General features: G+C 43.6%; 1 protein-coding gene across 1 annotated transcript in view; it reads left to right on the forward strand.

The window, feature by feature from the left end:
- Window positions 1-18,073, forward strand: part of shank1 (SH3 and multiple ankyrin repeat domains 1) — a 204,788-nt gene extending 186,715 nt beyond the window's left edge. Inside the window, exons 20-28 of the mRNA XM_036589679.1 lie at window positions 987-995; window positions 2,711-2,737; window positions 2,858-2,914; window positions 3,724-3,836; window positions 4,241-4,361; window positions 6,396-10,029; window positions 15,177-15,182; window positions 15,456-16,361; window positions 16,675-18,073. Coding sequence (XP_036445572.1) covers window positions 987-995; window positions 2,711-2,737; window positions 2,858-2,914; window positions 3,724-3,836; window positions 4,241-4,361; window positions 6,396-10,029; window positions 15,177-15,182; window positions 15,456-16,361; window positions 16,675-16,759 — 4,958 coding nt within the window. The 3' untranslated portion in view covers window positions 16,760-18,073. The remainder of the gene's footprint in view (window positions 1-986; window positions 996-2,710; window positions 2,738-2,857; window positions 2,915-3,723; window positions 3,837-4,240; window positions 4,362-6,395; window positions 10,030-15,176; window positions 15,183-15,455; window positions 16,362-16,674) is intronic.
- The last annotated feature ends 816 nt before the right edge of the window (window positions 18,074-18,889 follow it).

The following is an 18,889-nucleotide window of genomic DNA, read 5'->3' on the forward strand; positions in this document are numbered from 1 at the left end:
ATCAGTGAACCTCAATTTTGCATTTTAGCCTGTCCATAAAATGCACGTTTAGACCAGATTCACCAAAGTGTCTTAAAAAAGAAAATCTTCTTAAATGTGTTTTTTCTTAACTTTCTTAACTTTGTAACTTGACAAGTTATGAGAAATTGTTATTCTTCAAAAATGTATTAAGAATTATCTTATTTTCTTAACTATTTTCTTAAGAATAATTCTAAGAACAGTGTTCTTGAAAATATTATGTTCTTAAATGTGTTCTTTACCTCACATTTTATCAGGGACGCTGTCTCTGCTGCTCCTCATCCTCGTCCGTCACCCCACAATCATATTTTCCAATGAGGATTTTTTCCTGTTGGCTGTTTGTCCACCATCACCTCTAGATCTTGTTTGCTCTTTTTTTAAACACTTGGTTTGATTTATTTTTTTTAAGTATCTTGCATCACTTATGGTACATGGTAAAATGCTGCATAGCCTACATAAAAAAAACAAAATTTTAAAATAAATTTTAAGAAAATTTAAAGAAAATAACCTAGATTATTTTAAGAGCATATTTAAGAACTTCTTAAGTTTTTTTTGAGAATTGCATTTAAGAACATTCTTATGAATTTCTTAGTGTTTGTCTTAAGAAACTTTGCAAGATTTTCTTAAGGCAGCTTTCGTGGATCCAGCCCTAGACTCCTGCATCACTTTCATGCGTAACATGTGGGTTGAATGCTTCCCATTTGTGCCTGAAACTAATGCAAAGGTTTAGAACGTAGATCCCAATAAACCTAAAAAACTGTGAATAGAAAATTTAACATAAAAAATAATCTTCATAAACAGCCGGCAGTCACCTTTCACTACAGACATGCACACACCTGACACTATCACTCGTGCCTCTTCTGAACCCTTCCTGTACACTTGTGTTCCACACGTAGTTGTCTTAGTGCTCTAACCCCTGACCTGTGACCCCTTTCCTCTCTTTGCCTGGCCTGGCTGATGCCATGCAGTCGACAGAGGTAAGAAATTGCTGCATTTCTGCTAAACTGTACTTAGAGGTGGGCAATATGATGAAGGTTTATTGTTATTGTGATACATTTTATCATGATAAACAGTGAGCATAGCGTGGATATCATCAGTACTTAAAGAACACTGAACAGCTGCACATTTCATTACACAAAGAGCATAATTAGGCCTGATTAATAGAATTAAGTGCAGTGTAGTGTGTAAAACGTTGAATAAAAATCACTATCAAGAATTTGTGATGTGATTCATGAAATTATTTTGTGAAAGTAGTTTGTGAAAATGACTGGTATTGTGATATGATATTATTGAGATGTTGCCCACCCCTAACTAACTACTGCAGTATCTATGGTTGTGTACTTTTTTGAGTGTATACAGGGTGAGTCTGTGTGCATACTGTGCTTTTATATTGTCTTATGTAAATAGTGTGATATTGTTCTGTTTACCATGTAAGAATGAGTTTATTTGTAATAGGGTCGTAACAATATACATATTTTCAGGTTCAGTGCTATTCTTGATATCTTATGTATGAATATAAAATGTCTTGATTCTAAAGGGGTCTGCTAATATATTCCAAAATAAACCCCAAGAATCACAACCCCTAGAACAGGTAACCTAAAACTTAAGAAAAGCCATTTTGTCCTTTCTACAAAAATCAAACCATCTTAGGAGCCACACCATTTTATGTCCATTTTACCATCTTGGCTGTAAATATGTCTCAGTATGTGCTGATGAACTAGTAAAGGCTAAAAATGTATTATAAACAGAAATGCACACTTGCTCTGCTTTAATGTTTAGCTCAGCTATAGACGCTTTTCTCGCATCTCCGGCAGGAAACTTTACCTCAAACGTGGAATATTTTTTGTAAAATGTCTCTCAGCCTCAGCTGACTCTCAGCTGTCTCTCAATGACGGTGCCTGAGTAATCTTTTTTTTTGTTTCTTTTTTTTCCCCGCCAACCACACCCCCCACTCCCCCCCCCTCTTCGGAGGACTGTTAGGACTTTGTTATTTATTTTGTAATATTATAAAATATTACATGCACATGTAGGTACATGAGGCATCATTTAAGGTGGAATGGGAAAATTCGACCATGAAACTGGCAGAAAAAAAGGTGCTGACTTCACCTTTACAACTTTTTTAGTGTTTGACAGTCTCTTGTTGCAGATTAAACGTTTTAGGAAAGCAGCTGGAGTGATTATTAATGCAAATATGTCCATTCCCCCCCTTTCGATATTTGTCTTAAATCTTTTTCTCTACCTTTTCGTTAGCTACTAGCTAGCCGTGATTGTTGTCTGCATTGCTATGGTGACCAGCAGTCTGCGCTGATCTTCAGGGTTAAAGAGTGAATTAGCAGTTCTACATTAACTCCAGCGTTTAAGACCATTTATTGTTAAAACTGTGTTGAGATGATAAATGAGAGACCCTCAAAAGAGGCCATGGTGCGTATGAGCGATGCAGTTTTACAGTTCCATACACAGTTTAAAACGGCAACATTTTATTTTTCAGTACTGTATTGAAAGGTTACACCTTGAGTGTGTGTGTGTGTGTGAATACAGCTTCATGTAATTACTGCAGCATTGTGCATGTCTGCTCTTGTTCATAGTAAGAACAGTAGGGCTGTAGCTGCCACCTGCATGCCAAATACAGCGCTGCTGCTACGGTAGTGTTGTGACTGAGTCTCCCTCACACTCTCCGTTTGCTTCTTCACAGCTTCAGCCCCATGGAAAAAAAAATCAGGTAAAGCGCTCGTCTCCCTGTAGCTCAGAGAGAGCCTGTAAATATGTTTATGGGCCGCATCCACTGGCAGGAGTCACCATATGCGTGTGTGTGTGTGTTCTTCCTCTGTGATTTTTACAGAGTTCGAATCCTCACAAGCTACAGAGAAGAAGAGGACAGTCTATCAGATGGCTTTGAGTAAGAAATTCTGGGTGTTTGCTGTGTAATCAATGTTTGAATTAATTAGTCATTGCTCTGTATCTAGTAAGCACTTAAATTTTTCTACATTAAGTTAAACATTAAAGTCTTTAAACCTGCTAGAAAGGTTATAGGCCTTTAAAAGGTCCATATCATGGAAAACTAAATCCCCAGTCTTAACAGTCCATACATGGAAACTAAGCATCAAAACTAGCCTGTTTTGAATTCACAGGTTTTATATCATGAAAACTGACACATTTACAGACGCATATCTATCGCTGCTACTGGAACAAAACCTTGTATCTCCGTTTTATCGTTTTTCAGTTTTTGACAAAATTTGTACATACCTGATGCCTTTTACATTGTGTGTAAATTTCCCGAAGAATGATCCAACAAAAAATGGCCAAAATATACTTGGAAAAAAGTCTGGTTTCATTTATTTACATTAAAAGTAAAGAATGTTTTTGCCTTGTCCTGTAAAATTATCATTTTGGAGATGTATAAATATTATATATAAATACTATATATATATATATATATATATATATATATATATATATATATATATATATATATATATATATATATATATATATAGAGTCTTAAAGACATAGTAGCATAGCCTGTTTAATTATAAGCCATTAAGAGAGGTTAGAAAATGTCCATGTACAAATTAATTACAGATGTTTTTGGTACAGAAACTGACACAAACATTATAAGTGGACCTTTGGGGAATCAAATACATAAACATGTATTATTAAGTAAGACCACCCTCCCACCCTGCAACTGTTTTTTTCTTACTTTCTCAGATAAACTGGATGAGATTTTAGCCGCAGCACAGCAGACCATCAGCACCAACGAGACACCAGTACCACGGGCTCAGGGGGCAAAGAGGGAGAGAGGCAGAGGCTTTTACAATGAGGTGTGTAGTATGTGTATGTACGTGTGTCTGTTTTGGGCGTATATTTTGTTGAGTGTATACATGAAGATTTCAACAAGCATTACTATTAACACCCAGCAGTGCTGTTTTACAAACTGTGTTCAGTGTAATTCTTGAAAAGTACAGTAAAGTTTTTGCCAGTCATGAACAGAAAGATGCTACTAAGCAAAAAAGTCCTTGTGTACCTACAAGTGAAAATGCCATCTGTGTAGTTTTTGAAAGTGCTTGAGATGGACAGGCTCAGAGCTAAAGCACCCTCTGGTGGTCAAAAGCATTATTGCTTTGAACATTTTTAACCGTTTAAAGAAAAATGTTGCAGTGAAAGCAGTGAATTTCTATAAAATAACAAATCTCTAACGTCCTCCGCCAACCTTTTTCTTTACCAGACAAATTACGACCAATCAGGGATGGGGTTGACGTCGTCTGGGGCAGGGTTGGGCTACGACCGTGGCCCATTTGTGTCTGGCCACGCCCCCCAGCACGGTATGCTGCGACAGAAGTCCATCGGTGAGGCTGTCCGTCTGCTTGTCTGTCTGTCTGCTCACCTGTCTGTCCGTTCCGCCATGGTGCAGTCTGTCCGTGGTGCCTGTGCTTCTAGAGTGCCAGACTCAGGGTGCGCTAGCCTGGCGTCAAAATTACAGAAAAAAAAGGCCTGAATCTCGTGAGCTTTCACATCATTTTGCTCCATTCATTCAGTCTGACTTCATCCTGTTTGGGAGCTATTTGTCTGGATACTTTTTAGTCAGACAAATAAATATGTTCTGATGCTCGGATGGTTCTGTTAACAACTGCGTTCGAGGCTGAGACGAATGGTGAAGCTTCTTAGATTGACATGGATGCAAATGGTTTGCTAGTGACGGATGCCAGACTGAATCACTGGAGGAAAACAAGGTGAACTCTCACAAGTTTCAGGGTTGTTCATACCAGGCTGCTATCACTCCTCTGTCCCAGAGACTTCCACATTGGATGATAGAGCACACCTGAAAATACCGTCCATGCTTTTGCAGCTTGCTGTATAGCTGAGTGGCAGCTTGACTAAGGGGTTAGACTGGATTTTGGGAAGCACATCTTTGTAGTGCAGTCACTCTATTGACTGACCAAAATCAGTACACTCTGTTTTTTTACTACCCAGGTTTACTCCTTAGCATACTGCTTTTTGACTATTAGCCCTTTGCTAAGTGAGTTTGCAAAATATTGTCTAGATAATGCTTATGTCAAACATACATTCACCACCCACTTTAATAGAAATCCCTTCCTTGTACTTCTGCTCAGTGACCACTGAATGAGCTTCACGTGCCTAATAGGTCCACTATATCAGTGTGCAGTTACAGACAGCACATCTGTTGCTGCCCATTGATCACTGATCATTGGTATATCATATGTGTATCAGGCACAAATGCCACTGCAAAGTTGTGAGTGGTCCACAACCCAGATATATTCAGCAAAGAGTAGTTGTCAGAAACTGATCGTTGATGGAGGGCTAGAGGACGGTTAACACAAACTGTGCATCAGAAGATTACACTGTAAACAAGAATCACTGTTTTAATTTTAAAAAACAAGTCACCTGACTACCCTTAATATTTTAAGTATATTGAGCATCAGATATAAAGTTAAAAGAGCAATAATATGCGCTTTACATTCTCTTAACTTGAGTTTAATTAAATCAAAATTTTTAGGGGAGCCAGATTACTCAATTTTAGTACAAACACCAAATTGTTTTTTTTACAGTGTCCAGTCTCTAACTGTACACCAGCAAGGTGGAGTTACAAGGGAGGACTTTCTAAAAAGTGCATAGTGAAAGTACGACTAGGCCAATGTGTGATTTAATGAAGTTAAATTGAGTATAATGTACACCAACTCTCTTGGTGTTTAGCTGGAGATTCAAAACTATAGCTTGGTGATTATGGCGCAAGCCTTCCAGTCTAAAAAATTAGATATCGTACTGTTCCATTTATCTGTGTTGGGGAATTCTGTTTGGATTTAAAATTATTATTTTAATTTGTGAATGCATGCTGCATTGTAGTACTAGACCGCTGCCTACTGTGTTTTGTGTCTCTCTCTTTAGATACAAGTCCTGTCTACACAGTTTTTGTGTTTTTGTAACACATGCATACACATTGCAACTAACACAGGTATGTACTGACACAAAGGCTGCTTTGTTGCAGTAGAGAGTCTTACCTTCACCTGTTTATGCTGGAAGACAGGTATACTATATACTGTGCCAGTAATGATGATAAACAGGCAAGCCGGTAGACAAGCAGACAGACAGACAAGCAGAAGTATTACAAGATGGACTCCATTTCAGTTTCAGTGGTTATACAGCTAATTTGATTTTCTGCCTCTTAATTCTCATTCACCGTTTTCTCTCGCTATCACTCTCTTTCTCTTTCATTCGGTATTTTTCTGACTCTTTCATTCTATTGGTTCATGTCTATTCAAAAGTTAGAGTTCTGTCTTTTTTTTCCCATTTCTAGCTCCTTTATTTCCTTTTTCTTTTTCACTTTTTCCTCCTTCTTACTCTTTGCATCTCTTACTCTCCAGGGGTTCCTGAGGAGGAGAAGCAGTTCCTCCATCCTCCAGCCATGAAGTTTGCACGAAGCCTTTCGGTCCCTGGGCCAGACGACATCCCCCCACCTCCAACCACGGCACCCCCTGATCCCCCTTTCTCTTCAGCGCCCCCTCTGGGTTGGAGGGGCAAGGCATCCCAGCAGCCCTCGGTCTCTGTGTCCCAGTCTACCTCCACTTCGACCCACTATCAGCTTTACTCCCAGTCATCTCACTTTGCTCACGGACCCAGAGATAGGTCACCTGGACCCCCTACAAGCTCTGCAGCTGCAGACCATGCAACCTCGTACTCTCATGCCCAATCTCACCCCTCCGTCCCCAGCAGGACTGCTTCCAGGAAGGTGATGGGTTACACAGGAGATTCAGCAGGGGCTGGAGGGGCAGCAGGAGCTCGAACGGCTGGTTTGAGGAGAGGCTACAGCAATGCGGTCCCACCCACCAGTGTGGCCACAGTGATCCCGCAGCAACAGACTGCTCAGAGCCAGCCCACAAGGACAGAGCGCGGTGCAGCAGGACCAACGTCTGCAGCTGGAGTCCCAAAAGGAGGTGTACGTAGAGGCAAGGGACCCCTGGTCAAGCAATCTAAGGTGGAAGATCTCCGTTCTGGCCAAGGTACGCTAGTAGGGAAAGACTCTATTGAGAAGAGCTCCATCCCCATTCCTACCATCATTGTCAAAGCGCCCTCTACCAGCAGCAGTGGACGCAGTAGCCAAGGAAGCAGCGTGGAAGCAGAACCACCACCTCCAGGAGAAAGCGAAATCTCCAAACCTCCTCCAGGAGCGCCACCACCTGCCCCCACCATGCCCCCTCCTGCTCCACCCTCTGTCCCTGCTCCTCCACCCCCATCGCTTCCACCTCTCCGTGCCCAGGAGAGCCTTGATTTTACCAGCCAGTTTGGTGCTGCCATTGTAGGAGCAGCCCGCAGAGATCGCGAGCGCTTCCATGAAGCTCGGCGTAAGAGCGCATCTTTTTTCCTTTCAGCTGAGGAGGAATTGGCCAGCACCACTGGAGTAGGAGGAACAGGAAGGAGCCAAGTGTCACAGCAGTCCCAGCAGCAGTCACTGAGCTCCCAGCCTTCACCTCGCCTGAGGCCCTCCAAGTCTATAGATGAGGGCATGTTCTCAGGAGACACTTTCATCCACCATGCTCGTAGCATGCCACCTGCCTTTGGCCTACCTGAGTACTCCACTCCCGCTCCACCAGGGGATTACCAGCCCAAGTCTGTACCTGCTGACTTCTACTTGGGAGGCAGCCGTCAGCAGCCACAACAGCAGCAGCAGCCTCCTCCCACCACTTTCATCCACCCACTGACAGGGAAGGTCCTGGACCCTTCATCTCCTCTGGGACTTGCTCTGGCTGCTCGGGAGCGTGCCCTGAAGGATGACGGGCGCATGCGCAGGGAGAGGGGTGAGCACCACTTCAGCCGCCAGCTCTCCAGCGTGGGGGCCTTCCCTCCTTCTCACTCTGTAGCTCCATCCTCCTCCATCAGCTCTTCCGTCGCTCAATCCTCCAGCTCTTCCTCATACCTTGTCACTTCCTCTTCTTTAGCTGCCACCACCCCTTCTACCCGGCCTCCATCACCCAGAATCCTGAGAGGAGCAGGGGGAGGGTGGGGAGATGAAGGAACGGCAGGGGAACGGGCTGAGAGAGAGGCAGCTGGAGCTGCACCTTCTTCCCGGGAAGGCTTAAGAGTACGATTCTCTGAGGACAAAACAGTTCACACACACCACTACCAGTCTCAGCACTACCAGCCCACACAGAAGGAACGGGAGAGGGAGCGGCAGAGGGAGCGCTCCCGGGAACGAGAAAGGGAGAGAGAAAGGGAGCGAGAGATGGAAAGAGTTCAGACTCAGCAGCAGCAGCAGCCACAGCCGTCCTTACAGTCAACTACTCAGCAGCCTCGAAGACCATCGTTTTTGAGAATGGAAAGTGAGGCTGGAGCATATATCTTGTCCCTGACCCCTCCTTCTCCTCCACCCACAGCGACACGCACCCACCCAGCTGGGGCAGGGACTGCGGGTGAGGGGACCAGTGGCATGGGCCTTATGGTCCTTCCTCCTCCTGCTCCATCTGTGGATGCAGATGACGAGTTTGTGTTTGCTGACCCTCTCCCACCTCCTCTAGAGTTTGCTAACAGTTTTGATCGTGAAGTGGGCTATTCTGGGATGATGGCTAATAATCTAGCTACTCGTCAGCAGCAACAGCAACATCATCCCCCTCCACCTCCTCCACCCCCTCCACCACCACCCCCCCAAAAAGACGCCTTCATGACCGGCTTCCCCGCACACACACCACTGCCCTCTCCACAGGCCGGCGACTCTACCGCCTCCAGTCTCACTTCTTATGATAGTGAAGTGGCTAATTTAACCCAGTCTGCCCCTTCTCCTTCTCCATCTTCTCCCAACCCTCCCCCGCCTCCTTCGCCTTCTACCTTGCAGCCCTCTGGCCCTCCTCCACCTCCCTCTGTGTCTCCTCCTCCTCCGCCCACCTCCTACCACAGACCCTTTAGCTTAGCCCAGTCCCATCATCTTTACAACAACGCTCCCATAACTGGCCGCTCTTCTTCTCCAACACCTCCGCCCATCTCAATCCCAGCTCCCCCCGCCTACCGGGGACCTCCTACTGCTTCTTCAGCCAGTGTCACATCAGCCCCATTGAGAGGCACCGCTACCCTATCTACGACCGCAACCTGTGCCACAGCAACAACCACCACGGCTAGCTCTGCCGCTAGCATTGCCGCTAGCACTGCCGCTAGCATTGCCTCAAGCATCGGCGTGACCATGCACACCCAGCGCATGGCAACTGTTTCCACTGTGGCCACGGGAAGTGGGAGTAGGAGGGCCAGCGCCGAGCACCACCCACCACCAACCTCAGCATCAGGCAAAAGTGGAGAGTCCCAGGAGACTGTGGTGGACTCTGGGATTGAGGAGCTAGACAGCCGCAGCAGCAGCGATCACCATCTGGACAACATCCTAGCACTCAGTGGGAGAGAGAGGTTAGAGAGAGCGGGGATGGGAGGTATTGGCATAGGAGAGAGAGGAGGAGGAGCAGTGGAGAGCGACAGGATGAGCGGAGCAGACTTCCTGGAGTCCTACATGAGTTACCTGGATGGACAGACCTTTGAAATGCACAACGCCAAAGCAGCCAGCACTGCATCCACATACCCTAAGACGCAGCGATATAGAGAGGGTAGCCGGGCGGCTGAGCTCAGAAGACAGACTAGTACAGCTCCTCCAGCGTTCCATAGACGGCGAGAGGAAGAAGAGCCTGAAGAAGAGGAGCCAGAAGAGGGAGAGGATGAGGACGTTGGCACTCGAGATGGTTATGGTATCAGGGAAGGACAAGGATTGGCCCGCTCATCTGTCATGTACTTTGACCGGCCCCGTACCCCTGAAATGAAGCCTCTTTGGGGTGAAGGGTCAGCAGGGGCAGGGCAGGGGGTGGGGGAAATTGGAGCTCAGACTGGGGGGACGTACCTGGAGGGGCGTAAGCTGCACCCTCCCGTGTCCAGCATGAAGGCAAGCATCATCAGCGAACTGAGCACCAAGTTACAACAGAGGAGCAAAGGAATGGAGAACTGGGGAGCACAACGGTCACTGAGCCGACACAGGTGAGTGTAAGCATGTGTCCATTTGTCCAGTATGCCCATGCTTGACTGATCTACTGCTTATTTGTGTATGCATGAGAGAGAGAGTAGGCCTTATGACAACACATGTGCCTGTTGAGTTCAACTGCTGGACTGTGTGTCAGTGTGTCAGTCTGTGACAGTGGTGGACAATAATGAAATACATGCACTTTATTTCTGTGCCTAAGTACTTTTGTTAAGAATCTGTATATAAATAAAGTATATAATTTTTTGAGACTTTTACTTTCATGTCACTACTTTTCACAGTAAAATATTCTAAAGAAACACTTTTTGCTAAATGCTGTGAAGTTAACACTAGATTTTCCATCAAATCCAAAACAATATAACAAATAAACCAAACCAATCATAGTGCACTTTTCATTAAATCCCTCCCCTAAAAACTACATGTGCGGTCATAGCTTAACAACTGTAACTAGGCCCAAGTACCTCTGACATGCTTTCAGAATTAAAGAAAATGCCGTAATGTTGTTTGTGGTGTTTTTAAATTAGATACCTGCCGTCCCAGAACTCGGGATGGGAAGTGAAATTTTACTCATTTGTTCAACACAAGACACACGAGTTTGGATTTTTGTATTTTTAAAATATCTTGCAATACTTTTTTCTTTTGATACTAAGTACTTTTAATATAAAGTGCTGTTATACTTTAACACACGTAAAAATATAAATGGAGCACTTACATATTTACTAATATTTATCCAAGAGAATCTCTACCTTCACTGAAGTACCAAATTTATGTGCTTTGTCCACCATCGGTCAGAGAACGACCTGGTCTCAGTATAACAGTTCACACACTTTGCTTAAAAGTATGTAGACACCCGTTCTAATGAGTGAATTTGGCTCTTTTAAAGCTCCCTATTCCCCTACAGAAATTTTATTCTTCGGTCCTGGATAGGGTTGGGTGTTGTCCACCGATTCTTCTGGTTATCAGGAGAAAGTGGTTGCTTTCTACTGTTGCCTTACCTGTACCATTTGAAGCCTGTTTTAGCCAAGACCTTCAATAGCAGCCCAAAGGACCAAAGGAAGCAGAGATATTTTTTTATGTTATTCATTACACATTAAGAGAAATGTTATTCAGAAATGCTATTCATTATTATAAATATATTTTTTTCATTGAACACTATAAAGATTTTTTTTTCTCAACTTTTTGGGCCAGTTTCCCAGACCCTCATTAAACAGAAACCTAGACTAAAGCCCAAAGCATTGGGCTGTGGAGCAGTGGAACTGTATTCTTTGGAGTGATGGAGCTCCATCCAGTACCTTTGGGATGAGTTGGAGTGATCCAGAACTGATCCTGACCTCACTAATGCTCAATCAAATCCTCACAGCAATGTTCCAACATCTAGTGTAAAGCCTTCCCAGAAGAGTAGTGGCTGTTAAAAAAAGGCGATAAACTCCCTAATTAAACTAGAGGTGGGCGATATGGCAAGAATTTAATATCGCAATACTTAAAGAAATATTCATGATACTTAATGTCACAATATTCATTTTTCTGACATCTGATCAGTTGGAACAGAGAAAAAAGAACCAGTAGTGCTACATTTTAAAAGATACGATCAAAAACAGTGAACACAATAATTCTTATTAATTTTTTATTTATTTTATTATTAAATATTTGGCGTAGCATGGTGGACTAAATCCAGTTAAACGGACTAATTTTGCTCTCTTTATAATGAAACATTCAGTTGGACAGTGCTTTACCAGACCTGACAATATAAATGATAAGTTCAGAAAGGCATTCTGTATTGTAGTATGACAATTTATCACGATAACAATATATATTTTCATATTGACCAGCTCTAATTAAAACCCTGCATTTCAGAAGAAATGCTGGACAAGCAGGTGTCTACAAACTTTTGGACACATAGCGTATCCATGTTTCCAAGATTTTGTGTGTGCATGTGAGAGAGACACACAGAAAGCTGGGTTTGCTCTCAGCTGCTTTGCTTTGGTGCTAGTTTTGTCAGTAATGGCATTTTACAGTATTATTTTCAGTCAAAAACCTGAAAAGACATGCAAAGTCACTGGCTTATGTTGAATCATTTTTTTAAAGAAAGAAAGACTCTTAAATCTCTGACCAGCAGTCATTGTTACTGGACAGATTTCAACACTTCTAACAGGTAAAAACACCTGTTTTTTTTAATCCCATGTTTCCTTCAAAAGAGGAATGATTACTTAAGGGACAGCTATGATGCTGTTCACGCAATTCCTGGTTATGCTTTAAATGCGTACTACAAAGTAAATAAATAACAACTTGGGGGGGGAGAACTGAAAATAATGCAAAAATAAATATACCTTGGTATATTATAAACAGTATGGAATAAAAGGAATGTGATTATTTTTTTACCAGTGGTCTTTGCAGTACGACACATATGGATATGAATAGTAAACACATTTTCAAACACATTATTGCAGGACAGTGCTCGTTTTGCATGCAGGTCTTCAGACTTAAAATCACTAGATGGCAACAAAGGACTATTTATATATTGTTTGATGCATGAGTATTGCATGTTGTCTTTGCCTGTTCACTGTGTGATGGGAAAACAGGCCTGTTCTGAAAAAGTTTGGAGGAACTTTTTCCAGTCTGCCGTCTTAACAGAGCTCATTCAGAGCAATTAGTGCTGTTTTGCATTTAAAATAATGGTATTTGGAAATGCAGCCTAGGAGATTTCATTGGTTAAAATGTTTCCAAAACACAGTTTAGACAGATAAATGTGCACATGCCAAACTGTTTGTAAACATTTACATCCCATATATAGATATACTGAATACAATGAGAAAGACAGACAAATGTACACATATATACATACGCTCATGCTCCACTTGATTGGAATCTCCTTCCTGTAAGCCCGCTCACTGGTCACCATATAACGGTCGCTGACCTGCTAAAGAACTGAAAAGCAGCTAGCAACAGTTGCTAAGCAGTGATTGGACGGCTGAGTAAATGAGGCAGGTTTTGAGACTGGTCTGATTGGCTCTGTCTTTGATGTTGGTACAGTCTAGTCACGTCTCCGCCCTGTAGTATGATACACAATACATGATGATAATTGTCGCTAAAAAGAGTAGCATGCAGTATAGTATCACAACAACAAAGAACTTACTTCCAGGTGGAAAACACTGGTAGCAATGCACAGATACAACAGGGTTTTGTACCAATCCTGATACTTATTTAAGAGTTATTTAACCAAAGTATTGGAGAAAACAAGTTTTTTTGATCTTGTGATGAAACGTCTAAATACAGAGATGAACCTTAGTATGAGTGTGTGCCTCTATGTATTCATTATTAAATACTAGCAAACTATATGCTGCTAATGCCGTTGTTGACGTAGATAAACCTGTGTGCTACTAAAGCCGTTCTGGTCTGATCTTCTCACACCGGTAACTTCACCAGTAACCATGAGCACACACCAGCCACGCATTTTCACTGCATTGTTTAATGAAAAACTTAACTTTATAAGTAGCCATCACTTCATCTGCTATGATAATGCTAATAGCTGTTACAGTGGCACCACGCAAACGTTTGGATTTGCGTCTACTTAAAACGAGCTGCTCTGACCACTGACTGAATGCGACTTATGCACCCAGAAGTTCATGTTTACAAACATTCTGATTGGGTCTATACAGAATATACTGGTGCCGTATGCAGTATATTGTACACAGTATGTTATTTTCGAACACAGCCTCTTAATGTAACTCTCAAAGACCTTACTAATGAGTTGAATTGAGGTTTATTGAGGTATAACGCTAAACTCTGCAGTGCTGTGGCCTGATAAGGTCGGCACCCCGCTTACTGTTTGCCACTGCTGGTCCACCCTCGGACCACCCAGATTATTGTCCTGCATACAGGTTCTAACTAGTTTTTACTGTCCCTAAACAGATTTTAACTGCACACAGACTTTTATTTTAGAAAATAAACTTAGACAAATATTTATGAACAACTGAGAGAAAAAAAAATAATGAATAGGCCTAATATAAAATGATTTTATAGTAAATGTTGTTGCTGACACTGTGCTAGATTAAAATTATTTACTAAACTAATTTACAAAGCATAACTAAAGAAAGGAAGAAAGCAAAAATAAGTAAATCGGACTGTGAGTGGAAAATGAGTGATAAGTTGAATTTTGTCTATTACTCTGCTTAACCTCCAGTAGGCCGTCCGGAAAACGCTGAGCTGCACGCCAATAGACCACCAGCTTTGCCATCAGTGGGCCAACAGTGGCCCACTATCCTCTTGCTGTCAGGGATGTTGGCTAGATGGCTAACACGAATTGTTCATGGCAACAGATGGGCTACAATCCTGGATGCTGGTGGAAATCATTGTCTTATTGGTCTTTTCTCCTAAGTGGAAGATGTGCCAACATGTTATGTATACAAATAATATATTATTTATATTTTCTCTGTTTCTGGACTGAGCTAACATCAGCTAGAGTAGTTAGCCTAGTTTACGGAAAAGACGCACCACAAGCAGCAGTCTTCTTGGTCACATTCTCAACACATCCTTGGCAACACATTAAAGTTGAGGCATAGCAAAGTGGAATTTGTGTCTGTATGTACATACATTCCCATAAATATGAGTAAATGTGCCACATCCTGTTAAAACACCAAATTGGCATTTCACCGAATTGTCAGCCTGTATATTTTCTCTGACTTACTATCATGAAACACAATGAATACCCAATTTGTGACTGCAGTAATCAAATACTGAGAACTCAAATGGTTAACTCAGTACCTGTGCATGTTGTTATTACAAGTATATATAAAAGTGATTTTAGCATGACTGAGTGATCCAAACTTTAATAGCCAGATGGCACTAATGTAAATGTCTCCCCAAGTTTATTTACTGATTGCATCTGTAAGGACCTTGCATGAATTTTCTGACCACATGGTGATACCAAAATAGGTCCTTGCATATTTGCATCACCCTTGCCTGCTTACTCATTGGTAGTGATGTCTTTCTGGAACATGAACGCATGAATCTGTGCTTGCAGGTCACTCTTTTGAATGGGTCTACACCCTGTGAGCGTACTGTCATTATGTCTATGTTTAAATTGTTCCTTCTTTTTGTAATTTCTGCTTATCCCACTGTCCATGTACATCTGTTTGTCCTTCCTCAGACACAGGTAACTGCAGCACTATTCACTATATATTTCTTTCTATATGATTGATCCTGGAGTGCTTTTGTCCTGCTTAGTTTTCTCTACTCTAACACAGTTGATCCAGCTAATCAGCAAATTAGCACGCCTTGTTGAGTTGATGTGGGTGTGATAGAGCAAGAAAACAGTTAAATATGAAGGGCAGGGGTACTCCATATTGGGGAACTACTGCCCTGTCTATCTCTTCCTGTGTTTATTGTGTCTCTCTCGCTCTTAATCTCTTCTTTCCCCTTTCCTCAGGTTCTCAGAGGATTCCACAGGTGCCCTGAGCCCTCCATCGGCTCGCTCTCCCTCTCCGTCTCCTCTTTCTCAGCCTGCTCTCTCTCCCTCTCCCACCGCCTCCTCTCAGCCTCCTCTTTACCCAGACTGGGCCCGTTCTCCATCCCCTCAGCCCCCCACCGCCACGTCTCAACCCCCTCCGGCTCGCTCCCACTCTCCAGTCTCTCCCTCCTCCGCTTACGCCCCCTACCCAACCTCTCCCAAACACAGGCCTGTGTATCGCACCAAAGCGTTGGAATTTCAGTTCATTCCTAGCCGGGAATCTCGCAAGGCAGAGTCACATCACTCTCAGCGCCGGCGAGCACCAAGTCCACTTATTTCTCCCTCAGATCGGCCCAAACTGGGACCACCTCGCCCCTCTTCCCTCCCAATCCTTCCCACCACGCCCCTCTACAGCAGCCTCTATGACCTCCGTGGCTCCATCACCCCACCATCACCTGCAAACCCTCTGGGTGACCCTTATTTCTCCCCATCTCCTCCTCTGTTTGCCCCGTCTGGTGCACCACCACCACCAAACTCATCTTTGGTGGTCTCTCGCTCCCTCTCGCCCACTCACTTCCTCTCCGGGACATCCTCCCCACCCCTCCACTCCATCCCTCCACCCACCTGCCTCAGTTACCCCCACTTGCCCCCTCCATCCCCCTCCAAACCCTTCGCCTCCAAGCCCCTGCCCTACTGGACCAAGTACGACGTGGCTGACTGGCTCGCCTACCTGAACCTGGCCGAGCACAGGGAGCGATTCCTCGACAACGAAATCGACGGCACGCACCTGCCTTCCCTCACCAAGGAGGATTACCTGGACCTGGGCGTGACCCGGGTGGGCCACCGCATGAATATAGAGAGAGCGCTCAGGAGGGTGATGGACAGGTGAGACGAGAGAGAGAGAGATGGAGAGAGGGGGAGGGGGGAAATAAACCAAGTGCATGGGAAGTGAGATCATCTGAGATTTGGCCACTGCATGAGCTTGAAAGATGGCATGGAGGGGAAAGGGGATGAGTGAGAGAGAAAGAGAGAGAGAGAGCCAAAGAGAAAGGAAAAAAAGGGGAATGCATGAGAGGAAAAGGGAGAGAGATACTACTTCTCTATAAAAAGTGAGCGAGAAAAAGAAGGGAATGTTGGAGAGAAAGAGAGAAAGATGCTGCTCCTATATAAAGCCTTTCCACTTTCCCTCCCGTATCAGGATGTCTAGCTCTTTCCCCGTTTCTGCTCTCTCCCCTCGGGACAGACGGACAGAGAGAACAAGGGATGAGGGCACCCGAAGCTGAGAGGAGAGAGAAAGCGAGAGGGAGAGAAAAAGAGTGAGAGAGAGGAAAAAAAGTGGGGGGGGAGCGTGAGCACCTGCTGCTGCTAGCCAAGGCTAACCCATTCCTGGACAAACGAACGCCAAGAGGAGCATCAACATCCGCCAGGATCTCCGGTGAGGAAAGAAGAGCGAAAGCTTGGACGGAGGGATGGAGAAATGCGTAACGAGGGATCAACATGCCTAGGATCATCGATATATCTGACCACAATCCAGACACACCTCACACATCCGCAGATACAGACACACGGTACACAACCATACTCTGTGCATAAACAAAGAAAGGCCTGATGTGATTAATGCAGAAACAGGGAATCTTAACAACTCAGAAAAACCAACACAACAGTAACATTACTGAGCCAAATATTTTGAGAGAAACAATCGAATGCTTTATTGCGTTTTGTTCATTTTTATTTTTTTATTTGTAATTCTGTGATTCGTGGTCTAAACGATAAGGAGAGAGTGTAAGTCCTCCACGACCTTCTTTCTCTTTTTTTTCTTGGCCTTTGAGTTCCGGTCTGTGTTGCTGATGACTATATGCCTTATTCTCCCCTTTCCCAGTGGATTTGGTGTGGTTAATTGTTGCCTTGACCAAAAATCCAGCTGAGAGGAGAGAATCCGCCTGACTTCTGGCACAGCCTTCTCGGTTGGTAGATTCTAATCGAGGAGAGAAACTGATCGGTGGAGGCCAAATGTAGAGAACGATGCGATTGGCTTTCCTCTTGCGAGTCCTAAACAGCCGTGGCCAGTTTACTGCCTGACATTTCCTCGGTGAGAGCGTGTCGATGCGTGGACCCCTCTTCTGAATGCGTGTGCGTGTGAATGATGAGCTGAACGGTGTTAGTAGAGGCTTGAATGTGTTCGGTTTTTCTGTTTTTACCTCACCTGTTGGAGGCTTTTGCCGAACCTCTTTGCTTTGGTCTTGTGCTGACGTTGTATTTCGCTAGAAATTCTTTACCTTCTCATGTCATAAAATGGCATATATATATATTATATATAAATATATATATATATCTCTATACAGACTGGTCACTGTATTACAAACCCGTAGCAAAAAATAAGTGCCCAGACCAACTGAATAGACACACACACCCTCTAACACATACACATACATGTGCACACACCATACTGACCTTTGCATTCCACAGACACACAAATATGAACACACATCTTTTATTTATATTAGAAATATGGGACACCTAAATCTCTATGTATGGATCCGAGCTGACAATAAAAAAATGACGCAAAAAAACTAAAGGAAGACATCAACAAAGAGAAAATGCTGAAAAATTGATCAACATTTTTACAACAGACTCTCAGCGCATAGGAGTGACTGCTACACCAATCAAACCCACCAACAATACAGAGGTTCATGAGGGAGTCAGGAGAGAGACCAAACAGGCCAATTTCTCTCTTTTATAACCACTCCCCCCATCCTCTTCCTCCAAAAAGCACTCTTTCTTAGGAGGCGAAGCAAAGCGGAACGTGCATCCAGACGCCCTGGATCCACAGGATTCGTGCTTATATCTGTTTTAATATGATGATTGTTCTTATAACGAGTTTTTAAACTTTAAATGGGTCTGGAATACGCCTATTGTTATAAAAAAAAAAACGAGAGAGATTTATTGTTATTTAGTGGAGCCATTCTTCTCATGGTCCTTCCTGTTATCCATGTGAGTTTCTGGGTTACAGCTTTTCTGTTTCAGTGGCAAAGGTGAGCAGGCTTTCAGTCTTTATTTTGGTTTTCTTTGGTTGCTTTACTGTTTCGAAACCTTACATTCTGCTCCCCTCTACCACATAATCAGCTCGTAAAATGATGAAATGCCACTATATGCAATGACTATCAGTGAAACCACTTGACATGCCTGTACTGTCCCACATGGAACTGTTGCACCGGGTGTGTTCAAACGAAGTCGGCCACTCTCAACCCTCGGTTCTCTCATCTGTCACATGCAGTTGCTCAATCAATGAAAAAAGGGCTTTTTCATCCCCTCTCATGAGTTAGCCAGTGCGCCCCCTTCAATATTAATTTCCGAGTGATGTGAAAGATGTTGCTGACTGCAGTCTTCATCACCCCTCTCCCCTAGCCCACCTC

The sequence above is a fragment of the Colossoma macropomum genome, unplaced genomic scaffold (assembly GCF_904425465.1).
Source record: "Colossoma macropomum unplaced genomic scaffold, Colossoma_macropomum, whole genome shotgun sequence".
Classification (NCBI taxonomy): Eukaryota; Metazoa; Chordata; class Actinopteri; order Characiformes; family Serrasalmidae; genus Colossoma; species Colossoma macropomum.